Source organism: Jaculus jaculus, chromosome 1 (genome assembly GCF_020740685.1).
Source record: "Jaculus jaculus isolate mJacJac1 chromosome 1, mJacJac1.mat.Y.cur, whole genome shotgun sequence".
Lineage (NCBI taxonomy): Eukaryota > Metazoa > Chordata > Mammalia > Rodentia > Dipodidae > Jaculus > Jaculus jaculus.
In genome coordinates this window covers 230,965,439-230,991,660 of record NC_059102.1, presented here as the reverse complement: position 1 = coordinate 230,991,660, position 26,222 = coordinate 230,965,439, and the positions used below count along the sequence as shown (strand labels likewise).

The following is a 26,222-nucleotide window of genomic DNA, read 5'->3' as shown; positions in this document are numbered from 1 at the left end:
TTCAAACTACCACGTGCATGCATGACCTTGTGCATCTGGCTTTACATAGGTACTAAATTGAATCCAGGCTGTCAGGTTTTGCAAATGAGTACCTTTAACTGCAGAGCCATCTCTCCAGCCCCAACTACTCCTAAATTTTAATTCCTTACAGTTTTATCCATCTTACAACTAGTTTAATTCCTTGAACCTTATTCTAGCTTTGCTCCTATATGTATTACTTACCCACAGTTCAGAACATTAATCCACTCATTGACTCTGGAAATAGTAATAATTTACATTCACTACCATTATTTCATAGAACTTCAAAGAAGAAAATTTGACTTGTTGTTACATTTAAAACTAAGCATAGGGCTTGAGAGATGGCTTAGTACTTAAGGCACTTGCCTATAATACCTAAGGACCTAGGTTCAATTCCCCAGTATCCACATAAGCCACATGAACAAGGTATCACATGCATTTGCAGTGGCTAGACGCTCTAGTGTGCCCATTCTCTCCCTCTCTTACCTGCTTCTCCCTCTCTCTCTGTAACAGATAAAATATTTATATATTTTATTTATATATTTTTTATATATATTTATATATATAGTGGCTAGTGTACACCTTCATATCTCAGGTAACTGAAACACTAAGTCTGGAGAATCACACATTTGGCCAACTTTGGACTATATGGCAAGACCTGTCTCAAACAAAAAGAAAGCATGATTGCACATAAAAAAAATAGAAAAATGTAAGATGACCTTTTTTTTTGACATCAGCCCCATTCACAAAAAATAAGAATTACATCTTATTTAGATTTATGATTACTAATCAAAAAAATTTAATTTTTTTATTAGATATGGACATATTTAGTATGTAAACAACACATGTTGGTACCATCCTTTCCCTCCTCCCTGCCCCTTTTCTGAAGAGGCCTTCCTTATTGGGGATGCAGGTTAACCCCATGGGGATTTTGGGTCACACATTATGGGACAGCAGTCAGTTATGGGGGAGAGGCACTGTCTCTGTGCAAAATATCCCAACTTGTGGCTCTAACAATCTTTCCATTCCCTCTTCTGCAAAATTCCCTGAGCCCTGCTGGAAACATTTTAAGTCTACTACAGTGGTAGGCACTTGGGAGCCTCTGGATCTCTGGTTTGGTAGGTGTTGAGTGTTTTCAGTGTCTGTCTCCTTCACCCTTGTGCTAATATCAAAGTCACTAAGAAGGCAGCACTCTAACTCATTTCCCTAATTTCTCTGTGGTTTCAGCTGGGGCCAGGGTGGAATGCGCTGGGTCCAGCTCTCATCTGAAAAAGAGAAGCAGATTCTCCAGTGGAGAGTGAAGTCAGCACTGGTTAAATGGAATAACCATTATCAATTGAGAGAGAATTTATAGAGTGTAGACCCTCTTATAGCCGAAGGTTAGTGGGATCTTGACAATGGAAAGCAGAATCATTATCTGGATATGATTCTGACTTGTTTCCCAGTTCCAGAGATGGTTTCCTTTCCACTAAGCAGATCTGTTAGCCAGTCCAAGAGCCGCTGGTTACCCACCATGGCTGTGTGCCACTATTGCACTTGTGTGAGCATCTCATCAGATTGTTTGTTTCTGAGTCACTTAGACTTTGAGTTGCTCAGACAGATGTTGGCCACTTTTCTCTGGTAGCTCATGTAGTGCCTTCCAGCACTAGATAGGCTAATTGTCTGGGAACTGGCTCTCTTCCAGATTCCAACCAGGTTTCTCCATGGTCCGTGATGGGCTAATTGTCTGGGGACTGGCTCTCTTCAGGATTCCAACCAGGTTTCTCCATGATCTGTACTGACAACGTATGGTGTCTTCAGCAGTAGGGTCTTACCATTAATCTCTGGTGGGTAATCAAGTGCTCTGACAGAAGCCTTGTTTGCTTTGGGGGATTTAGTAGGTCTCTCTGATCAACAGCTCATTGTGGATGTAAACTCTATCCAGGTACAAGGAATTACACACCATCGCAAAGGGAAAAGAAAAAAGAAGCTAGAGAAACAGGAGAAATTTAAGGTTAGGTTTCGTCTCACCCTCTCCAGGGTGCTTCAATTCAGGTGCTCCCCCTAAGGTCCTCTTGAGGGTCCCACCTTTTAGTCTAACTTCCAGGATATAGGATTCTATGGTACCAGTTCATTTTGGGTTCAGTTTTGTGTGTTCCTGCGCACACACACCCTTTCCCTTTCCCCATTCCCTGCCCTCCCTATTGTCCAACCCTCAATATGCTATTCAGGTATGTCAGCAATTTGAGCTGATCAAGGTTAGGAACCTCAGATGAGTGAGATCATGTGACTTTCTGTGATTGTGTCAGTTCACTTAGAATGATCTGTTCTAAGTTTGAAATTTTTCTACAAATTTCATTGTGTCATTTTTTCTTACTGCTGAGTAGAGTACCACATCTTGGTTATCCATTCATCCAGTGATGGGTGCCATGGTTGATTCCAGCTTTTAGCTATTATGAATTGGGCAGCAATAAATATGGTTGAGCAAATATCTCTGAACTGTTGGTGAATTTGGTTTACAAGGATTTTGTTCAAGTTCTTTCCATCTAAGTTCATTACTGATTTGGCCTATAGTTTTCTCTCCTTGTAGCATTTCTGTCTGGTTTTGGTACTAGGGTGATACTAGCTTCATAAAAGCAGTCAGAGAGGATTCCCTGGTCATTTTAGGGTATCCTACAGTTCCCTCATATTCTATTCACTTGATTTTTTGAAATTAGTAAAATTCTTGGCCTCCCAGTCAGTTTCTTCTATATTGTCTTCCAGGTCAGAGGTCCTGTCTTCCACATGAATAACTCTGTTGGTGAGGGGTTCTAGATAGGTTTTTATAATTTCTATTTGATTTTTTGTTTTCTGTTGTATTATTTTGCATTACTTTGCATTGTGCCCACCTCTTTTTTGAATTGATTTCAATTCGAATTCTGATTTTTTTTTTCTGACACTTTCTGGAATTCATTATTGCATTCGATTAAGTCTTCATTAAGCTTAATCAACTGGTTGTTGAGATCTTCCATTTCTTGACTCACCTTCAATTTATTCATATCTCTTTTGAAGGTTTAACATTTTCTTCAATTGAGTTGAGCCTACTGTGTGAAGCTGAACACTCTAGGAGACAATTCTGTTCAATTTCATTGATATGATTGTTGGTTCTTTAATGGTTTGCTTCCAGTTCAACAGTTTTTTGGGGGGGGATCAGGGTCTCATTTGTTGTTGTGTTTTCATTTTGGGAAGGAATTTCTGTTAATTTGTCTATGATTTCACTGGAGGCTTCCATTGTAGGACTAGGCATCCTTGGTGGAGATCTCTCAGTTTTCTGACTTTCAATGGCTTTTTGGCATTGTTGTCTACCCATTTTAGGAAGACTGTTTTACTGAAAGGGAAGAAAGTTTCTGTCCTTTGGCCTGTGCACCCTCTGACTCAGGTGAACAGGAATGTTGGTACCCAGTGGGCAGTCAGGATACCAGAGCAAAAGGCCTGATTCCACAGCTCACACATGGACCAGGCCTCCCCAAGCAAGGCACAGTGGGATTTATCAGGACCAGTGGACTGGGAGGAGCCAGGGAACAGGGATCTGACCAACTTACTCAGCACCCTCCAGCACACAGACTGGCCCAGGGGACTTGTACCAGGTAACTGGAAGGAGCCAGGAAGGAAAGGTCTGGCCTACCCACTCTACACTATCCACACAGGGAACCCAGACCAGGGAGGTTGGAGGAACCAGGAAACTGGTCGAGCCTACTCACTCCACACTGCTGAGGCCCCCCACACACACATACTGTCGGCACAGGGAACCCAGACCAGGGCTATATTTTTGCTTTAAAAATTCACTAACATTATCTTCTAAACTTAAATATTTAACTTGCATTCCTTTAGTTTTTTGAAATAATGATGGTGTCCCCAGCTAATCAGCAGTGTATGCATACCAGACCTTTGCAATAGGAAATCATAAGCACCAAAGGCAGTCATAGTTTTGAAAAGTCTAGTCCAGGAGTGGCAGCTAGTGCTTCTAATCCTAGTGTGGTATGATTTTCCTGTGAAAATGTAAGCAAACATCTATTAATCCTGTCTATAACATACCAAAGTAATGGCTCCACCACAGTCTAGCTTGACGAACCAATGGGTTTACTTAAGGGCTTACCTCAGGAGCATGGATGACTCACAAGCAGCTGCATCACCAAAAAGCCCACCCAGCATGGGGGATGACTTGGGAAAGCTAGGTCCCTGGAGATTTGCTGACAATTGAGAGCAAGATGCAGATGAAGTTGCATCAAAAGAAACCATGGTTTAGCTACTTATTTTGTGCTCTTTTTTTTTTTTTTTTTTGTTACTTTGGACTGTAAATGCCTAATTTATATTAAGTTAACCTTTCAGATCATGTCACAAGGGAGTAGTCTTTGGCTGACATTTTCTGCAGACAGCATGGCCAGAGGTCAGGTGTTCCCTTACTGTCTTCCATACATGGAAACCTGGGTTCTTCTCCTCTGCCAATCTGTTGCTACTCAGTTGTCTTGGCTTATGATCCTACTCATGTGCAGTAAAATCGCCTTACACTCTAAACATAGATTCTTGTTTTGAGAGAGCATTGCAAAATGGCATTGTTCCCATATGGTACTCTTAAGCTAGTAGTAAAATGTTATTCTATTTTTGGTATTTTTTATTTATTAAATGAAACTGAAAAGATTCCTTTCTCCCTTTGTTGTTAGTATGGAACTAGAAAACAGGAGAGCAGATCAGTAAATAATAATATTTGGATACCATTTATCTTATTAACCTTGTCCAGATAAATTTCAAATCATTATTTTTTAAATTTTTTATCTATTTGTTATTTATTTGAAAGTGACAGAGAAAGAGGCAGAGAGAGAGAGAATGGCCACGCCAGGGCCTCCAGCTGTTGCAAACGAACTCCAGACGCGTGCACCCCCTTGTGCATCTGGCTAATGTGGGTCCTGGGGAGTCGAGCCTCGAACCAGGGTCCTTAGGCTTCAGGGGCAAGCGTTTAACCGCTAAGCCATCTCTCCATCCCATCAAATCATTTTTAATTGATAAGTTACTAAAACAATAATGAAAAGTTTGCATTCAAGAAATTTTACCAATATTTAGAATATTTTATTTAGAAAATATTTCTCCTAGGCATGCTTCTAAATGTTTAATAGCATAGGTCAAATTAAATATGAATCATAATTTAGAATTGCTTTTAAGGTTCTTTAGTAAAGGTTTTAAAATATTTAAATTATTATTCTAGATCTTGTTAAGTAATCCTTCTAAATTTAGAGGGAGAAAATAGGGGCTGGGGAAATGGCTCACTCTGTGAAGTGCTTGCCATGCAAGCAGAGGACCTGAATTCAGTCTCCAGAGTCCAAGTGTAAAAAAAATCTGGATGTGAACACACACGGGGGGTGGGGGAAGTGACTATACTTTGTCCATAATACTTACATGGGCTCTGGGACCTGGGAGACCCAGGATATTCCAACAAGCTGCCCTTAGTCTTCTGTTGTTATTTGGTTCTACTGTGTTGTCCCTAGGCCGAGAGAAAAGCCCAGTCTCTGGGTTTGGTGTGCCTCTTTCAGCAAGATTGGCTAGTGAGGCCCAGGTGAAGCATGCTTCCCTTAGCCTAGCTGGGTCAGCTAGGGTTCTGCAGGTACTGTGAGTCCACTGGAACCCAGGTAAGCATAGGATTGTGCTGGACCTCCAGGCCACCATGAACAGTTTCTAAAGTGATCACTGAACTTCCAGGCACTCAAGTCCTGGCTCAGCAAGCCCCTACAGCCTTTTTTTGGAGGCTGGAAAATCTGAGTTAGAGGTTCAGACTATAAAGTCCTAGCAGAGCTGGTACATGCTGTGATGCAGATCATCAGCAAAGAAAAAGAGTCAATGGTAATGTGTATTGATTGAAAGAGACAGGTATTTGAGCCAGGTGTGGCAGCACATGCCTTTAATCCCAGCACTCTGGAGGCAGACGTAGGAGGATTGCCATGAGTTTCAGGCTACCCTGAGACTACAAAGTAAATTCCAGGTCAGCCTGGGCAAGAGCAAGACCCTTCCTCAAAAAAAAAAAAAAAAAAAAAAAAAAAAGAAGAAGAAGAAGAAGAAGAAGAGAGAGAGAGAGGTATTTGTGGAGAACGTTTCATGAATACAAGCAGGTATCATACCTACCTCATCCAGAGAAGCCTTATCAAGAAGGCTGGGGCAAAAGGTTTTTGGCACCAAGAAATAGATACTGGGCTGGAGAGATGGCTTAGTGGTTAAGCGCTTGCCTGTGAAGCCTAAGGACCCCGGTTCGAGGCTCGGTTCCCCAGGTCCCACGTTAGCCAGATGCACAAGGGGGCGCACACGTCTGGAGTTTGTTTGCAGTGGTTGGAAGCCCTGGCGCGCCCATTCTCTCTCTCTCCCTCTATCTGTCTTTCTCTCTCTATCTGTCACTCTCAAATAAATAAATAAATAAATGAACAAAAAATATTAAAAAAAAAAAAAGAAATAGATACTACAAAAGAAGATACCAGGCACAAGGAAGTGTGAGAGATGTTTTCCAGAAGACTAAATCAGTCCCCCAATCAAGCTCCCCATACTGAGAAAATAGAATTCATGATAGAATGAATGGTGATGGGAAAAGGTGATTGTTCTCTCAAAAAAGACAATAATTAAAACCCTACTCAAAGAGATTCTTACAGAGTCCTACACAATAGAAGATAAGCTCAAAGTCACAGTTCTAGCAAAAATCAAAGTGGAGAGGCCTCCTGACAGATAAAAACAGAAGCAGAAAACTGAAGCAATGAAAGGACTCTTGTGAAACCTAAGTAGTACCTGATTAGAACAGATCCACTAAACAGTAACTACACTCCAGTCTGGTACCTCACATTTCATCTAGCTGTTTTCATGTATCCTGATCTGCACCACGACTATGATTGCTCTTGAACTCTTCATGGTAATGACACTACCAAAAATTAGTCTAAATTTCATGAAGATCCCAGGACTATAAATCTTATGTGGAGCCACCAATGCCAAAGAAACAGTATATACATGTGGACTGAAAAGGGATTTTGTATGCAAAAAGATGTGATTCTTCTTGGTATGCTGCCTTTCCATGACAGCCCCTGTTGTTGAAGAAGCATCTCCTGGACTCACTCCACCTCCAGCACTCTTACACCTCTCACTTGCCACCTCCAGGCCCATCATCATTCAGTCTCCCACCTGTCACAGATATTTCTTACCTTTGGGTTTTGACAAGACCACCTCTGCTTCCTTTGTAACCATCTAGAATGGATGTACCTCTATAAACTGTACACCTAGCTCAGTTTCTACTGTAGAAACAGCAGACATTTATCACCATCCTTCTGCTGCTTGACCTGTTTTGCCTGAAGGTGCATTTGATTACAGATGGCTGCAGTTCTGAAGCCTCAGAATACAAAGCTACTTCCAGACCTATGTATAGACAGTCATTGCACAAAGGCTTACTTGATAGGAGTAACATCAGGGGGTATGGGTTTGCCACCTAGAGAAAAGCCTCCTAATTAAATTATAATGAGAATAGTAGTGGATTCAAACATTGGTACATTCAGGATGGTATGACCATAGATCCTTGTGGATTCACAATCAAAGAAGAGAACTATTGTTCAAAGGAGTTCCTACAGAGATTTGGTTTGATATGCCAAATTTTAATAAGAGAGCCTAGGCTTCTTAGATAAGGTTCCATTTGAAAATGAGAATACCAAGCTTGACCTTAGAAAAACTCCTCTAGTATTAAATAATATCTGCAAACTTAATAAATATTCAAGTTTATTTGGAACATTAATCTATAGGTTACCTATAATAATGATCTTTAAGGAATCCTTATCCAATATGCAACGTACAAAGAATCAAAGCAATATCAAATACAGAAATGGTATCAAACAAGTGTTACATTTTATCAACCCAGAGAAGAGAGTATTTATTATTTTCAAACTACTTCCCCACATTAGTCCTGCAGCCAATTTTGTCTGTTATGAAACAATGTATCAAAGAACAGTTGGGTCCAGTTCCTTAAAGCCCAGAGCACTAGTTCAGTCCCTCCTCAAGAGTTATCTGATACTGACCTAACAAGAATGGTATATTGGGCCAGGTGTGGTGGCATACGCCTTTAATCCTAGCACTCGGGAAGCAGAGGTAGGAGGATGGCTGTGAGTTCGAGGCCACCTTGAGACTACATAGTGAAGTCCATATCAGCCTGGGCTAAAGAGTTAACTCAGGAAGTAAAAGTGTATATAACCACAGCTCGAAGTGGTAGCAGAGGCAGAAAAAATAGCTGGAGCTCACTGGCCAGCCAGCCTAATGACACCAGCTCCAGGTTCAGTGAGAGACCCCCATCTCAAGGAAACGGGGCAGAAGTGAAATAGAAGATGGTACCCGAAGTCTACATCTGGCCTCCACACTCATACCCATGGGACACACACACATAAGAATAATATATCATTCCAGCTTCTTACCACAGATAGCAAATAAAATGGATACTATCACCCAGATGATAATCAAGCACTGGAAAGAAAAGAAAAAAAAATGGCCCTAGAACTTCAGCCAGGGTATAAGGAAAACAGATGCAAGAAATTTTAGGTAAGCACATTCAGCACTGGAGATGTTAATTTCAAAACTTAAAGGAAAAAAAGGCTAAAGAGATGGCTTAGTGGTTAAGGTGCTTGTCTGTGAAGCCTAAAGACCCAGGTTTGATTCCCCAGTACCCGTGTAAGCCAGATGCACAAGGGGACATATGCATCTGGAGTTTGTTTGCAGTGGCTAGAGGCCCTGTCTGTCTGTCTCTGTCTCTTTCGCTCGCTCGCTCGCTCACTCTCGCTCTCATTAAAAAAAAAAAAAAAAAAGCTAGAGAAAAAGCAGTGCAATCTGAAGATAAAACAGAATCAATGAAAACATAAGAAGATTTTAACCACAAAATTACAAGTTGAACAACGAGGTCAAAGCTACATCTACATCCTGTCTTCCAAGATACAGAAAAACCAAGATGCAGATACAGACTGAGAACAAGTTGCTGAACTTAGGACATGATGTACAGAATTGCACGTGAAGCTACAAAACGATGGATTCTTTCACCTGGTCACAGTAGAGGACTTTTTCAGGAGGTCACAATACAGCTTATCACCTAAACAGCAGTCAAGGCGAGGTGTGATTGGACATACTGTGGTAGATTACCAGCCTTGGAGATTTCTGCATTTATTTTGGAATAATAAAGATCTTCCTCATTTTCCATGTATGGCAGAGTAACAATAGTTACTTCAGGCTGTAATTACATTCATGACAGAAGAAGCTGAAGAGGATGGAGCTCATTTCAAAGGGGATGACCTAAGGTTCCATGTTATAAACCAACAAGTAGTATTTTAGCTGTGCAAGACCTAAGTTGAACCCAAAGAAGAGGAATTTCAGGAAGCCTTCAAGATGATAATAAAGAGAATAGTGAATCTTGTTTTTATTGAAAATGATTCATTCACTGATTATTGATGTGCATATGCTAGAACTCTACCTGTGTTGTTAGTATTATATGCATTTGAAAAAATAATTTGAGTAAAATTTAATAAGAATTGATCTCACAAATAGACATGAAAAAAAAAACTGTTTGCCACCAGTGCTATAAGCTAGATGTTGGAGTAATTTTGTCATTATATCAAGTGCATACAGTACATATTTCTTCCTTATTTTAAACACTGAGTATCTGTATGTAAGTATCCTCACTGTGGGGCTGGGTGTATAGTTCAGTTGGTAGAGTTCATACATAAAGCCCTGGGTTTGACCCCCAGCCTGTACAGGATAAACTGGGTATGGTGGCATTGCCTATCATACCAGCACGGGGGAGGAGGAGGCAGTAGAATCTGGAGTTCAAAGCCAGGCTCAGCTATGTAAGTTCCAGACTGTTCTGGAATACATGAGATATACGTTCTGGGGATTGAAATGGGATCCTCTTACTTGCACAGCAAGTACTTCGCTTATTGAACAGTTTCCCCAGCCCACAGCTTTTTCTTGTTTAATAAATTGCAAGTCAGTAGTTAAAACTATATAGTAAAACTTCTGCTTCCACTGGGTCTTCATTTGAGAACCAATTAGAAACAGCTGAGAACCTGCCATGGGACCATCTGAAACCTGTTAAATTCCAGTATAAATGGGCACATGAAACATACTCCTGTTATTTTATTCTAGGAAGAAAAATGGCTATTGTTACATGTGCATTTAATGCTAATAATCTTTGTATGACATATCATAAATATGAAAATAGACTCAAATAAGTCAGACAACTTGTCCAGTAGAACATAGCTAGTAAGTTGTCAGGACTCTAATTTCTCAGAATTCCAAGTCTTTTCTTTCTTTCTCCACAAAAAAGGTACCTTAGAAGGAAGGAAGTGATAGATGAACAAAAACAACACATTTTTGTCAGTTTCTAAGTGACAGCAAGCAATGGAGGCTGGGAAGACGGCTTCGTGGGTAAAGTGCTTACTGCACAAGAGTGAGGACCTGCACGTGAATACTTAGCACCCATGGAAAATGCTGGGTGTAGTGGTACATGCCTGTGATCCCAGTACTCACGAGGCTTAGACAGGAATCCTTGGGACTTGCTAACTAGCATGTATTGCTGAATTGGTGAGCTCTAGGCTCAGTGAGAAACACTGTCTCAAAAAATAATAAGTGAGAACACTAGAGGAAGATACCCAGTCATGACCTCTAGCTTTAACATGTGTGCGAACATGCAGATATGAACACACATACATGCACATGTACCTCACACACATATGCACAAAAACAAGTAAATTAATTAATTAATAGAATGAGCAAATAATAAATCACTATGACAAATAGGAGACAAATAAAATGCAGAAATTCTCTGAGTTCTGGAAAGAAATGTATCTATACAACTATACCATAGCAGTAATTCCTCACTCAGATGGCTTGCTGTCAGAGAGAAGGTTGTGTGTAAGTATATTTGGGTATTTAGAAGCAAGGAGGTTCATACTTCAGGGGTCTACATTTTTAGCCACTTGTAACGTCTTGAACTTCCTATGTTCTGTACATTTTATTCTGACTGTGGCTTATCTGCCTCCCTCTAGGACGAAATTTATATTTTAGAGAAAATATCTACAGAGCATATTTCCAAGAATGATGGAAGGGAACAATCCATGAATAAGGGAAGACTGAGAGTCCACCCTCTATTAGGAATGAAGCACTACTCAAATGTAGTGATAAGAAGAGAAAGTACAAATACAGATTTCTCTTTGAAGGTTCCAGACAAAATTTATTCTGAAATAATTTAAGTGGGAGTGTGCTGAAACATGCACACTGTTTTGTTCCCAGTGCTATATCTCACAACAGGTCAAATGAAGTGTACTTGTAAATGTGTTGAAGATTGAGGTATAGGCAGAGCAGATCCATTGGACCTCAGCTTAAATGCAAGTGCTGGCACTCACTGGTAGCTTGATGTTCTTGTTACCTATCTATGAATCTACACATCAGTGACATGAAGGTGGTTGTGGCTAGCTGCAAGTTTCTTGTGAAGATGGGATGAAACACTGTTCCTGCCCCTGCTCACTTGGGTTTACTGTACTAAGCAACCTATATTTAACCTAAATTGCCACAGTGCAAGCATTTACTTCCATGTTATCTGTGATATATAACTCAGTAACCTCCTGTTAGCTATAGATGACCTAGATTATTGGTAAGGACAGCACTGTTATTTCTGTCATTTCTATTCTTTTGATTCTACAACTCTAAACCTCAAAGTATAGTTTATATATGTACTAGAAATTTTTAAATATGTCAGTCTAAGCTTAACATTTTCTTTAATCCTAAATTGACAGCTTACAAAGGAGTAATTTCCAAACCGTCCAGCTTCCTCACAGTGTAATTTTTCCCTACTACTACCAGATTAAATGCATAATGGATTTTTTAAATATTTTATTTATTTATGAAAAATAGACAGAGGATGTGCACTCAGGGCCCCTAACCACTGCAAATGAACTCCAGACATGTGCCACCTTGTACAACTGGCTTACTTGGGGTCTGAGGAATGAAACCTGGGTCTTCAAGCATTAAAGGCAAGTGCCTTAGCTGCTAAGCTGTCTCTCCAGCCCTGAATAATTTTTGAAACAGGTTTTTTTTAAAGTTAGTATAGAACATAACCAGTTTCATTCTGATATTTTTATACATATATCTCATTATACATTATATCTCTTTACAGCCTTCCCCCACCCCTCTTCTTTCCCTTTTTCTGATTACTTTCTTCCCTCTCCAATAGCGTCCTCTTCTGCTTTAATGACATATATATTATATTACCAAATCTTGTTTTCATCTCCCTCCCTTTAAACCTATCACTCTCCTTTCATGGCCTCCTTTCTATTTTCATGTTCTACATATATATGGGGAACCTTGCTGTATTATCATATATTAACTCTACTTATTACATGCATTATGTAAGTTAAGTCCATCTATTTTCCATTTCTTTCTTCTGTAGTTAAATTAAGTTCCATTATATATATGCACCATATTTTCTTGGTTTATGTCATCATCTATTGATAGATACCTAAGCTGACACTATACCCTAGCTATTTTGAATGGTGCCGTAATAAATAAAAGTGTGCAAGTAACTTTGTAGTATGCTGACTTACAACCCTTTAAGCATATTTATACCCTGGAGCAGTACAGTAGATATACTGCTTTATTTATATATATATATATATGTTCTAGTTTTAGTTTTTTGAGGAGCCTTTTTACAGATCTCCACAGTGGTATACCATCTCCAGTTCTCACTGACATTATATAAGGGTTCCTCTTTCCTCACATCTTTACCAACATCTATTGTCATTTGTTTTCTTTTTTTTTAATTTATTTATTTATTTTTGATTTTTTTTTAATTTTTATTAACATTTTCCATGATTGTCATTTGCTTTCTTGATGTTAACTTTTCCGAGATTAAATCTCAAAGTAGTTTAAATTTGCACTTCCTGATGGCAAAGGATATTGAACACTTTTTTAATATTCATTTGTCTTTCTTCTCTATTCAGATCACTAGCCCATTTATTGATTGGAAGACTTGTTTTGGATATTTAATTTTTACAGTTTTTTATAGATTCTAGATATTAATCCTCAGTCAGATATATAGTTGGCAAAGCAAAGATTTTTGTAGGCTGTGAGACAGGGTCTTGTTCTATAACCCAGGTTGGTCTCATGATCTTCCACTTTGTGCCTTACTTTCCCAAGCAACATGGACTCTAAAAAAATATAACAGGGCTGGAGAGATGGCTTAGCGGTTAAGCGCTCGCCTGTGAAGCCTAAGGACCCCGGTTCGAGGCTCGGTTCCCCAGGTCCCACGTTAGCCAGATGCACAAGGGGGTGCACGCGTCTGGAGTTCGTTTGCAGAGGCTGGAAGCCCTGGCGCGTCCATTCTCTCTCTCTCCCTCTATCTGTCTTTCTCTCTGTGTCTGTCGCTCTCAAATAAATAAATTAATTAATATATATGTATGTATATGTATGTGTGTGTGTGTGTGTGTGTGTGTGTATATATATATATATATAACAGAGCCAGGCATGGTGGTGCACACTTTAATCCCAGCACTTAGGAGGCAGAGGGAGGAGGATCAACAGGAGTTCAAGGCCACCCTAAGACTACATAGTGAATTCCAGGTCAGCCTGAACTGAAGTGGGACCCTACCTCAAAAAAAACTATATATATTGTATATAATTAATCTGCAGTAGCAACCGTATTCATTTTACCTAAGTATATAATTTCCTGCTTCCATGATATATAAAGAATATAGCTCAGTAGGTAGAGCACATGATTAGCATGTGAAAGGTCTGGTACAGTCTTCATCACCAAGATCAAAATAAAAACAATGTGTTTTAAAAAGTATATATAATAAAAATTAAAATCACTGTTATTACCTGTTTTCCACATACCTTTGTTACTAACTCAAAATAGAAATTTCAGGGTCTATGCTTTATTCTTACAGTGGGGGAGGTGGGATTCAGACTATTGCAACATTTCACAGGGGAGGAGAATTGGATTTGATATAAAGATATTTTCCTTAAAAGTACAGCTTTGAGTCATAACTTCATTATCTATAAAATAAACCATGTACTTATGTTATATTCTGTTTATCCAAATGAAATAGGATACTATCTATAAAGAGAAAACTACAATGTTTTATTAAATTAAAGCTTATTTTAATGTTTAGTTTTATCGTAATAGTTTTTCATACCTCAGAGTAAGTTTTACAATTTAAACTCACTACATTCAGAATGTACAGTATGAGTATCATGACCATAGTACATTCTACTTGAAATATAGCATGTATTAGTTATATCTCATTGCTAAGCAGAAACAAGACCATAAAGGTCACAGTAAAAGGAAGAGACCTGCTTCTGAACAGCATTTCTGTAAACTGAAGAGTTGAGGAACAATGCCTATGGCCTGTCTTAAAGACAAAATGCAAGTTTCTCTAGCACTGTAAATATGAACACATTGTTACTATGAAAGGGGGTTGTTACTGCCTTCACTAAGAGACAAAATTCATATGACTTTGAGATTACTGTTCATAAAGGACCAGGCCAACAACTGTATTTTACTGAGAATTGGTTTGTATTTATTCTTTCTTTTCAGATTTCCTACACTATAACATTATTGTGTTTAAAAAAAAAACATAATTTGTTTTCTTTTAGAGAGGTACATGGAGCTGGGCATGGTGGCACATGCCTTTAATCCCAGCATTTAGGAGGCAGAGGTAGGAGGATTGCCATGAGTTCGAGGCTACCCTGAAACTCCATAGTGAATTCCAGGTCAGCATGAGCTAGAGTGAGACCCTACCTCGAAAAATAAAAAAAAAGTTATATGAGAAACTAACCAAAAAGGTCACATCCATTATAATTTGCTGCCTTTTCAGCATTTGGCATACATGTAACAAAACCTAACAAAATGAGTTAATTCTGAGAGAGAATTCTGAGTTTATCAAGTATTAAAATCTAATAATAAAACTCTGATTTTTATCAACCAATAGAATGAAATCTGTTTATCAAAATTTTAACTTGGGGGTGAGGGAAATGGCCCAGTAGTTAAAAGTACTTGCCTTTCAGCCCAGGTTCAATTACCTAGCACCCATATAAAGCCAGATGCAAAATGACACATGTGTGGCACTTGTGTGCCCATACACAGATATGATTAATAAGTAAATCATTTTGAATACATGAAAAGTGTTTACCAATTAAAGTTTACATTGACCTGATAGCAAATCAGTTAGCCAGTCTTTATATGACCACTTATGCCAGTCACATGAGATATTTAGGTAGAAAAATTGTAAATATTCCTAATCCAAAAGAGAATTTTTTTGTACTCTAGAACAACATAGGTCTAATAAGTCACATGTAGATTTAGCCTTACTATATTATAATACACTAACTCCAATTATAATATTACATTTCCCTAGGTGTTTTTTTTTAACATTCTCTTCACTGGAAATCTGCATCTAGTATCAGTTTGAACTGTGCTGATATGGATAGGAAAGTATTATTTTGTTTTTTTACTTATCTGTTTACTTTGTTATATTTGACTTTTCTGTTGTCTTTTTTATTTTAATTTTCTTTTTTTCTCTTTTTTTTTTTCTTTTTTTTTGAGATAGGGTCTCACGCTAGCCCAGGTTGACCTGGAACTTAGTTTGTAGTCTCAGGCTGGCATCAAACTTACAGCAATCCTCCTACCACTGCCTCCCAAGTGCTGAGATTAAAAGCTGGTACCACCTCACCTGGCATCTTTGTCTTTTAATAAGTCTCATGAGAAATAAATTTTACTTTTTTTAATAACGTGGCATAGAGTTCTTTGTTCTATTGCTTCTTTCTAGTTTAGACTGATGGGATTTTAGGGAAAAAAGGAAATTTAAAATCGTGTACTCTATTTCCCCAAGTGGTAAATTAGGACTCAGAAAGGCTAAGTGACTTACTTACCTTAGAATAAAGGAGATCACAGTTAGTAGCAGAAGCAGTTCATTGCCTTTTCCGCTACATTATGCTGTTTATTAAAAACCTTGCCTATGTGTGGGAATGAGCATTTTGCTAAGATATGAAGATGCACAAGTATACTGAACACGTCCTTGTCCTCCTGTAGCAATTCTTTGGCAAAGTTGAGTTAAATGCTTTCAGGAAATAATGAGAGATCAATGACAATGTACAGCAGAGCCATTTCTCCCAGTCTGGAGTGATTCAAATAAGAATTCCTTGAGGAAATCATGACAGTGGACCTGTGAAACAAGTAAACAAGCCTTCTATTTCCAAAATCACAACAGTAGAACAAGGATGAAATAAGCCATTAGTATTCTCTTTCAAAAAAGTAGAAAATTAAAGGTAAAAGAAGAAATTATGGGTCTCATGCAATTTCAAAATGCAGCCATGCACACTTCATTAGGTTTCAATGCCTGGGAACAATCTCCAGGGCCTTCAGCTCCTTCCATTTGTTCTACACTTAATTAGAAGTATCTGTTTTCTTTCACGAAGGACAGCACTTTCTTGCTTCTGAGTAGTTTTATCAGCCTACCTGTAGAACTTTCAGAATCTAGCAACTTTCTTCATTCCATTCTCACTTTTAATTCAAGCTAGTATAACTTCTCAAAAACCTTATGTGTCCTGTGTATGTATGAAGGACCGGTTCCTTAGATAAGAGGGTTCCTGGATAAACAAATCCGTCAGGACTTTTCCTAGCTGGCTGATAAGAATATATGAATCACACACCTAACCCCTTTCTAGAGTTCATCTCTGAGTGCATGTTCTGATTATCTGGGCATGTCTTTGATTTTGTCTTCAGAGTCTGCTTTCATGATAGTGAATTTCTTAGATTTTTTTACATCTCTTGCAGTCTACCAAGATCAACTCTTATAAATCACCAAGCCCTAGTCCCTTTTTCTTAATAGTTCTACCCTCATTTTATCTCTTCTTCCTTTTATATTAATGCAAGCAATAAGAAGACACTAGGCCACGTCTTCAGTGCTTTATGAAATCCTCCGTTAAATATTCATATTCATTGCTTACAATTCTGCTTTCCCTATACCTATGGACAACAGTGCAGCTAAGCTTTCTACCACTATGTAACAAGGTTCTCTTTTTTAAAAAATATTTTATTTTTTTTATTTATTTTGAGAGAGAAAATGGGTGCACACCAGGCCCTCTAGCCACTGCAAATGAACTCCAGATGCATGTGCCACTTTGTGCATATGCCTTTATGTGGGTACTGGGGAACCAAACTCAGGTCGTTAGGTTTTCTAGGCAAGTGCCTTAACTGCTGACCATCTCTCCAGCCCCCAAGGGTCCTTTTTTTCTAGTTTGTAACAATAGGTTCCTGATTTCTTGCTGAGCTGTTTTTGACATCCATATTCCTATCAATAATCTGTTCACATGATTTAGGTATTCTCTAAGAAGATACAAATATTCACAATCAACATTTGTTACAATCTGTGGAGTCTTCTCTGTCAGTCTTTAACACCTAAACTTTCACAAGCAAGTCTCTTCAAGGCAATCTCAGCTTTTTCTATCACACTTCTCAAAATTTTTCTAGTCTCTACCCACTAACCGGTTACAAAGCTACTGTTTGTGACAGTAGTACTCTATCTAGAACCAAAATAAATACTCACTTACTGTTCATACTGTGGGGGAAAAAAAAAAAAAAAAAAAACACTGCAAACTTAGTGGCTTGTGAAGCAGCACAACTTTACTGTGCACCAATCCTACAGAACTATAGTCAAATTATCAGGAGAACTGATCCTTCTGAAGCCTCCCTGGAAGAATTTATTTTTTCTAGAAGCTGCCCTCAATATTTAGCAAAGACCACAAATAATATCACCTTTTTTTCTATCTGATTCTGTTCCTGCTGATGGAAGAAATCAAAGGCCAAATGAAAAAAACCTCATACCATGCTCAGGAATTGGAAGATTTGACAAAAATGCTGATTCTCTAAATTTGCAAATTTACTGACATTCCTATCAAAGTCCCATTATGAATTTTTGCCTATAGAGACAAACTAATTCCATAATTTATTTAGGAAGAAAGCTAAGTCAGATTTGAATTACAAATAAAAGAATAAAAGTACCTGAGTGGAATACTTATTGTATTCAATAATAATCAGGATGTGTGGTATTGGCAAAGCAATCCATGTATATGTCAGTAGAGCAAATCAGGAATTTAAGTACAGTGGAAGGATTTTTGACAAGCATAGAGCTTTCAATAAATGATATTGGAGTCGGGCTTGTGGTAGCACATGCCTTTAATCCCAGTACTACGTAAGCAGGAGTAGGAGGATTGCTGTGAGTTCGAGGCCACCATGAAATACATAGTGAATTCCAGGTAGGTCTTGGCTAGAGTGAGACCCTACCTTGAAAAACAAAAAAGAAAATAAAAAATAAAAATAAATGAATGATATTGGAAAAATTGGGCATCCTTAGGGATGATAGGATCCTATACTACATACCTATACAAAAATTAATTACAAATGTAAATGTGAATATAAACATATAAAATATTTGAAGGAAACTTAGAAATTCTTTGTGATCTAGTCAAAATTAAAGCATAATTTTAAAAATTGAGAAATATATCTCTATTCAAAATTCAAATATATGCTTTTACAATATTAAGAAAAATCTCACATTCACAGTGGATTTATATCCATAATATATAATAATATAGGAGGAATATAATATAGAAGGAACTCTGAACTCAGTAGGAAGAAAACATGATGGTTCAGAGAATGTAACCTGGTTCCTTGTCTTTTTCATGAAGATTCAGTATCAATTGAACAAAAAAATATAAAAATTACCAGGCTTTTATAAGCATTCACCTTTGTTCAGGTTATTCTTGAATTGCTGAGTATGCATGGCTGTAGTCAGGTTAGTAATATTTAGTGAGTCACAGTTCTTATTAGCTGATAATTTTCATTCTACTTGTATCTACTCAAATTGCTTGGTTATTTTCTCTCTTTCTTTCTTAGTTTCTTTTTTCTTTTCTTTTCTTTTCTTTTCTTTTCTTTTTTTTTTTTTTTTTTTTTTGAGGTAGGGTCTTGCTCTAGCCCAGACTGACCTGGAATCCACTCTGTGGACTCTGTGGCCACTCAGGGTGGTCTTTAGCACACAGTGATCCTCCTACCTCTGCCTCCCAAATGCTGGGATTAAAGGCGTGTGCCACCATGCCCAGCTGATTGGTTATTTTCCTCACATCATGTCTCTATCTCTTGCCACTATTGGTTTTTCCCTGCAATAACAGCATCAGGAATTCAAAAATAGCACTTTACAACTTTTTCCTATGAAGTATTTTTTGCCTATACCTGCATATGACAAGTCTGTAACAGGATAGTAAAGAAATTTCTAGTCTAAGCAGGAATAGAACAGGAACAAGTCTGCCTCCTTCTTATCCCATCGAATCTCTTTCCCATTCTGCCTAAGTAATGGGCATTTGTGTGTAATGCACTGTCATCTAAAATGTGGGGACAAGTACTGTGGTAGACAGTTCCACAGTGCTGGGATGAACATCCAGCCAAACACAGTTTATGGGAGGAACTGGATTTATTTCAGCTCATAGATCCAAGGGGAAGCTCCATCAGTGATGGGAGAAGCTGATTACTTCCATAGATCCAAGCAAAGAGAAAAACCATCACCAGCCAGCAAATGCCAACAAAGCAGTGAACAGGACCCCATAGCTCAGACTTCTCTACATGCCTTTGAGCTGGCATTCAGATCTGTCCCCAAACATACCTCTGGGCTAGACCCCAGGATCTGCCCACAGTGACACCCTTCTCCAGCCAGGCAGCTGGAGACCCAAGTTGCAAGCTTTAATAAAATACCTAAGTATATGGAGGACATACACTTAAACTACCACAGGTACCAGAGCTGTTGCTTGTGTTCCTGTGACAAACTACATCTCAGGCCTCCTTTTTGGAAATAAGGTGAATTTGTAAATGACTCACCAAAATTCCATGTGAGAACACTATAAAATCAATAACCACTACTGTTCTTTGAGAAGCACCCCACCCATGTTCTAGGGTGTGTCTTAATTTTCTTTCTGAGCACCTCTCTCTTAACCTTTGGCTTAAAGAGATAGGTAGGTAGGTATAGATAGATAGATAATTGGTTTTTCGGGTAGGGTTTCATTCTAGCTCAGGCTGACGAGTAATTTACTATGTAATTTCAGGGTGGACTTGAACTCACAGTGATCCTCCTGTCTCTGCCTCACAAGTGCTGGAATTAAAGGAGTGTGCCACCATGCCCAGCTCCTAAAATATTCTTAATAAAACACAACCTCTGGGGAAAAAAGAAAGAAGAGAAAAAAATGCAACCTCTGCTATTATTGTGCATTTACTTGCTAGCATTTCTGTTTAGGCTCATAATTGGCATTTTAAAATCAAAGTACTTTGAACTACAAAAATAGTACTTCAAGAAATATAATAGTAAAAAGATTGGGATTCTCAAATTTGAAAAAGTATATTCTGTATCCTTTTAGGAATCTGGAGACAGTGTCAACTAAGGATGGGAAAATGACAAATCTGTATATGCTCAGGAACATGTAGGGAATTAGCAAAAGATTTATGAACATGAACCCAAGCAGAATAAGCTGTTAACAGAAACATAATTTATCAATTCAACAAAGAAATAACTTAGATTGCAAGCTTTTAAAATGCTGTTGTTAATAAATCTTCCAAATTTCTTGTACATGTTTTGTCCCATAAGTAAATATCAGACACTAAGTAGAAGACCTAACTTGAGATGGTTACAACACCAATTGTCATTTTTCACGTAGTGTAGAATTTGAAGGAATGTTATAAGAGTGAAGGAAAAATCACAACATTGCCTGAAAACTCCTTGGTCTTGGAAAGCCAGGATATTTAAACAGAGTCAGGTATTTTTCTATGGGCATAAATGCAACATACAGCCTTTCCTATAACAGGTCCGTCTCTCAACACCTTTGGCAGCTTACTAAGTGTCCTCTGTTTATCAAAGAGTTTAATAGGTGAATCCCAGTTTAATCTTATTTTAATGTATTGTCATTGGTTAGCTAATGCCCGTATAAAGGTATACAATTATCTTAATTCCGCATGTTGTAAGAGGTATTTCCCAAGAACCTAAGATTGAATCTTTTTTTTTTTTTTTTTCAGTTTTTCGAGGTAGGTCCCACTCTAGCCCAGGCTGACCTGCAATTCACTATGTAGTCTCAGGGTGGCCTCCAACTCACATGATCCTCTTACCTCTGCTTCATGAGTGCTGGGATTAAAGGTGTGCACCACCACACCTGGTTATATTTATTTATTCAAAAACAGAGAGAGAAAGAGAAAGAGTCAGAGAGTGAGAAAAAACGGGCATGCCAGGGCCTCTAGCCACTGCAAATGAACTTAAATTCAGATGATTTTATGCCTTCCCCAAGCTTTGTTGGGAGTCAAAGTCTGTTTATGGGCCACTCAGAAAGCCCGCGGCACTGCCCAAGGTGCTGCTGTGGTGCAGTCGTGGAAAGCCTTCCACTGTTCACCTTCAACAGCAGCTCAGCCTCTACATCTCAGGTATGTTTGGGAGTGTACTTTATGACCATTACTGTATATCGGTCTGCTGTGATCTCTTAGCCAGTACACTTGTACACCCTAGAGAGGGGGAAAGGGTTGACTAAAACAGTTTTCTGCTCATTCATTCATGCACCAGGGCCAGTTCTGGTGACAATGTGGGGCAATGCTCAAAGCTTGGAGCTCTAGGTCTGGCAGCCATTCAGCTCTTCCTCAGACTCAGGTTGCTGTTGATCACTAGTGCTGACAAAGACTTGTTCTCTGATGCATCATCCTTCCTGGGGCTCAGAAATGATTCTTGAGTTATTTGGAGGATTTCTCTCAAGCCTTTGTTTTCTTGTTCAAGTTGAAATAGTCACTCCTGTTCCTTGTAACCCCGCTGCTCATCCATTTCAATAGCCTTCCTCATTACTGCTGCCATTTCAGTTATCTAGTCAATGTGTGCTTGTAACTCCTTGGAGTGCTGTCCTTTTAGCATCAATATACCTGGATCATCTTTCTTGCTAGCCATCAGTAGTCTAAACATTTGTTCTCGATACTTGCTCATTATGAGCTCCAAAGCTGACTGATGCTCTTCCAGGGATGTATGGACTTCTTTATTCTCTTGCTGCAGTTCTCTGATTTGCCTGTTTTCTTGCTGGATCCCCATAACTAATGTGGACCATGGGCAATGTTTTGCAACTTCATTAAATTCTTGAATTTTTTCCTGATACTGCTTCATTGTTTCTACCCCCTTGCTGAGAGCTGTGGTCTGCTCAATGACAGACTCTGCTGCATCCTCATGGTCTCTCAGTCCCTCAACAAGGGCCTCAGCACCAGCAAGTGCCTTCTCAGTTGTGCAACTCATCTTTGGCTTCCATCCCTCGCAGGCACCTAGGATGCCCAGCTTTTGGCACGGGGGGTGGGGGAGCGGGGGAACAGGACACCTGAGAGTCTGCATCCTAGTTCCACCTCTTCCCAAGCACACACGAAAACTGGATAGATGGTGGCACTGCGGACCATCGCCTGCCTCGGCGGAACCTCCACTCCAACACTAGGCTGGTGCTCCCCTCTGGTTTCATTTCTTAACTAATGTGAATAATGCAGCAGTAAACTTGAGTGTGCCAATATTTCTGTGAAAGGATATATACTCAGTAGTGATATAGCTAGATCAGTAAGGAAGTTCTACTTTTAATTTCCACCATTGTTGAACTAGTTTAAATTACCACAAACGTGGTGCTGGGAAGATAGTTTAATGGACAGTGTTCCTGCTGTGCAAGCTCTCTGTGCACTTTCCTGGTTCTATACATTAAATATTTCAACCATAACTTGATATGAATAACTTATTTTCTGATCCTATTTGGTGTTTTGGAGGCCTTTTGTACATCTTTTTGTCTAGATTTGAATTTTTTGTCTTCTACATTTATATTGAAAATGTTTTCCATGCCTTTGGCTGCAATTCTCTTCTGTACCTATTATTCATAGGTTTGATCTCATGGGATCCCAAAGATCTTGCATGTTCCATTCACATTTTTTAAATTTTATCATTGTTCATGACTAAATATTCCATTTCCTCTACCTTGCATTTACTCCCTGGTATTCTGTCGTCCTCATGATCCATTCTGTTTATGTGGCTTTTTGCTGACTTTCTCATTTACATACTGAATTTTTCACTTCCAGCACCATTTCGAGTTGGTTTATATTCAGTCCTTTTATTGAATTCTATTTCTATATCTTGCATTCAATTTCTTAGTTCAGTTCAGCTGTTTGCTTGTGTTCCCTCAGAATTCATTCACATCTACATTATTTGTTTAAACTCATTCGTTTGTAATATTAACCATTACTGTGGGTTGGAAAATTGTTGAAGAGTCATGTTGTGATGGCTTTTCATGTTACTTCATTGTTACAATGAACTTCACACTGCTGGTAGAAAACACTCAACCAAGAGCAGCTTGTGGCAAGAAAGGGTTTGGGCTTATAGACTCAAGGGGAAGCTCCATGATGGCAGGAGAAAATAATGGCATTAGTAGAGGGTGGATATCACCTACTGGACAACAGCAGGTAGACAACAACAGTAGGAGAGTGTGCCAAACACTGGCAAGGGGAAGCTGGCTACAATACCCATAAGCCCTCCCCCAATAGTACATCACCTCCAGGAGGCTCCAGTTCCCAAATTGCCACCAGCACGGTACCTATCATTCAGAGCACATAAGTTTATGGGGGACACCTGAATCAAAACCACCACATTCATGAAACATACAACATGTTTGCATTGTGAACCACAAGTTAGATCATTAGTTGAATTGTGTATCGTATTTCAGAAGAACTGTTTGAGTGAAACTAGGTTGTAATAGGATTGCAGTATCATCTGTCTCTGTTTGACTTGTGTTTAGGGCACTAGACTCCATCCTAGCCCTCTCCTGTAAGTAAGATACTACTGTCTGTAACAATAGTCACTATTTAGGGGTAGACCCACTATGAAAATAGAGTAAGTCAACTATAAAGCAGCCATCCTTTAAACTCTAATCATTTTATTTTATTTTATTTTATTGTATTTTATTTTATTTTATTGATTAGAAACTTTGCTGTATGGATAAATGTGTTGGTCCCATTCTCTGCCTTGCCCCTATTCCACTGAGGAAGGAAGGATGGATTTAGAAACTCCATATTAAGTAGAAGAGAGTACAAAAATTGACCTTAAAAAAGAGTTTAAATATTTTTATCTAATAATACAGTAGTCACATAGATTTATGATTTTTACATGCCTTTTATCATCTCCTTTGATTCTAGAAAAAAGTCAGTATAGCTGCTGGTATACAGCATTGATATGTCATATTAACTGAGTACCTTTTGTCTATCATACAGCAATCAGCAGGCTTTCTTACTGGAGAATGTCCCTTGCAATAATGCAAGCTGTGAGGAGGTGCATCGGATGTTTAGAGTCTACTGGGAGCTTCCGGATCTCAATCTAATCAATGATGCCATAGTAGCCACCTTTTTTGACATTTATGAAGATGTGAGTTCAGAGCTGTCCTTTGTGTTTGGAGTTTAATTGCCATCTACCTCATCTCATTATAGCTTCACCCTGTTCAGCCAGAAAATAGAATGCCATAATGAAAGTAAATTAATTCATTAAAGAAAGCTGCTTTTTATGTTAATGGTAGAGGGAATAAATTAATAATAGCCCTAGCTGATCTCAGTAATAGAAAATGAAAATGTCTTTATGTGGATAAACCACTAAAGTATGATGCTTTAAGACTCACAAATCGACATGTTCAGCAGTAGACCAGTGAAGAGCCAACAGGTGACAGTCTCGTACCTGTACAACATTGATGGCCCAAGAAGGCGTGCAGGCTTACTTTTATCCTTGTAGACTGGAAGAAGCATCTGTATTGCCGATTTCTGAGTCTCTGTGGCTGCCAGTAGACCAGGTGGAAGACCTTCCAGGCTCCCTGGCTATCCCCTTTTTAAAAAGAAAAGCCAGTTTATCATGTATAAAAATAATAAATTTTGTTGAAAATAATGGTAATTCCAGAGCCAATATATCCAAGTATATCCTTACAAGATAATTTATTTTAAGAAGTTAAATATATGTCATGACATTTATGTCTCCATTAACCCTGTTTTGAGTTTTATTTTGGTTTTGTTTTAATAAGAGGATTATTCTGAACTAGGAGTTTTAAACCAAAGTTGTTTTCTTATATTTCTCCTGCTGCCAAGTTACATTTCTTTTCATTTTTCATTAGCATTTCTAAACTTGGAAGTGATTGACAGAAGTATCACAAGGGAGAAAAACCAAGAGATCAATTTAATTTCTATATATCAGAAAGCATCATAAAACTTAAATTTGTTTTTAAATGTGGGAAATAAAATGCTATGAAGAAGTGAAATAATATCCTTAGTATAAAAGTATTTATAGAAATTAATGGGTCAAAAAAAATTCTAGAAAAATAGAACATAGTTAATTTACAGGAAAAATCTACATTGCCAAACATATATAAAAACATAAATGATCAGCTTCATGAAGAAAGCCAGAAGAGTTTAAGTAAGTAAACATTATGTTCTTCAGCAGAACTAGCAAACTGTGTCAGGGAACTAGTCGCCCTCCAACTCATCAGGCGGGGTTCAGCACCTACCTGCAGGCTTTGCAAGGAGGAGGCCAACGAATCAAGACTGAAAACCCAGGAAGGGCTTTTCATGGGGCAGCTGGAGCCTGCTAAGACTAGCACTGTCGTTTTCTTAGTGCCTTGTCTTTTCCTTATCTGTAGCTTGTCTGTTTCATCCCCATTGCAAGCCCTCTAACTAGAACTTTTCTCTCCCAGTGATTCTGACTTTACTGTTCAACTCTAGCATTTGCTTTTACTGTTACATTCTAAGGCAAGAAAAAGACAGAACTACTGCCGACGAGTAGCTGTATTGTGGCCAAGGGCACAGAGCAGGGTTTCTGGCTATTAAGGCCCTTCTAGCAAGTTTCTTACAACTCTATCAGAAATATGCCAGAGTACTAAACAATATCACCAAAGATGAAAATTAGATGTTTTTCATTTCACTTTACTTTACTGTTCAAGGTTGTATGTGTGCTACCTCAACTTGAGTTAAGTAAGGTTTATTCTTAAATGATAACCATGGTGCATTAGCTCTCTGCCACTCTGACAAAATATCAGAGAAAACCTAAAAGGATCAAGGTTTGCTTGAACTTGAGTTTCAGAGTTTCAGC

General features: G+C 38.5%; 1 protein-coding gene and 1 pseudogene across 2 annotated transcripts in view; one reads left to right on the top strand and one right to left on the bottom strand.

Annotated features, from left to right (window-relative positions):
- The window catches only part of Itfg1 (integrin alpha FG-GAP repeat containing 1), a 181,114-nt gene that overhangs the window by 104,054 nt on the left and 50,838 nt on the right, over positions 1–26,222 (top strand). For both annotated transcript variants that reach the window (XM_004664834.3, XM_045132791.1), the window contains one exon: positions 24,371–24,521. In XM_004664834.3, the coding sequence (XP_004664891.2) occupies positions 24,371–24,521 (151 nt within the window). The remainder of the gene's footprint in view (positions 1–24,370; positions 24,522–26,222) is intronic.
- LOC101616150 lies at positions 21,729–22,373 on the bottom strand (annotated as a pseudogene).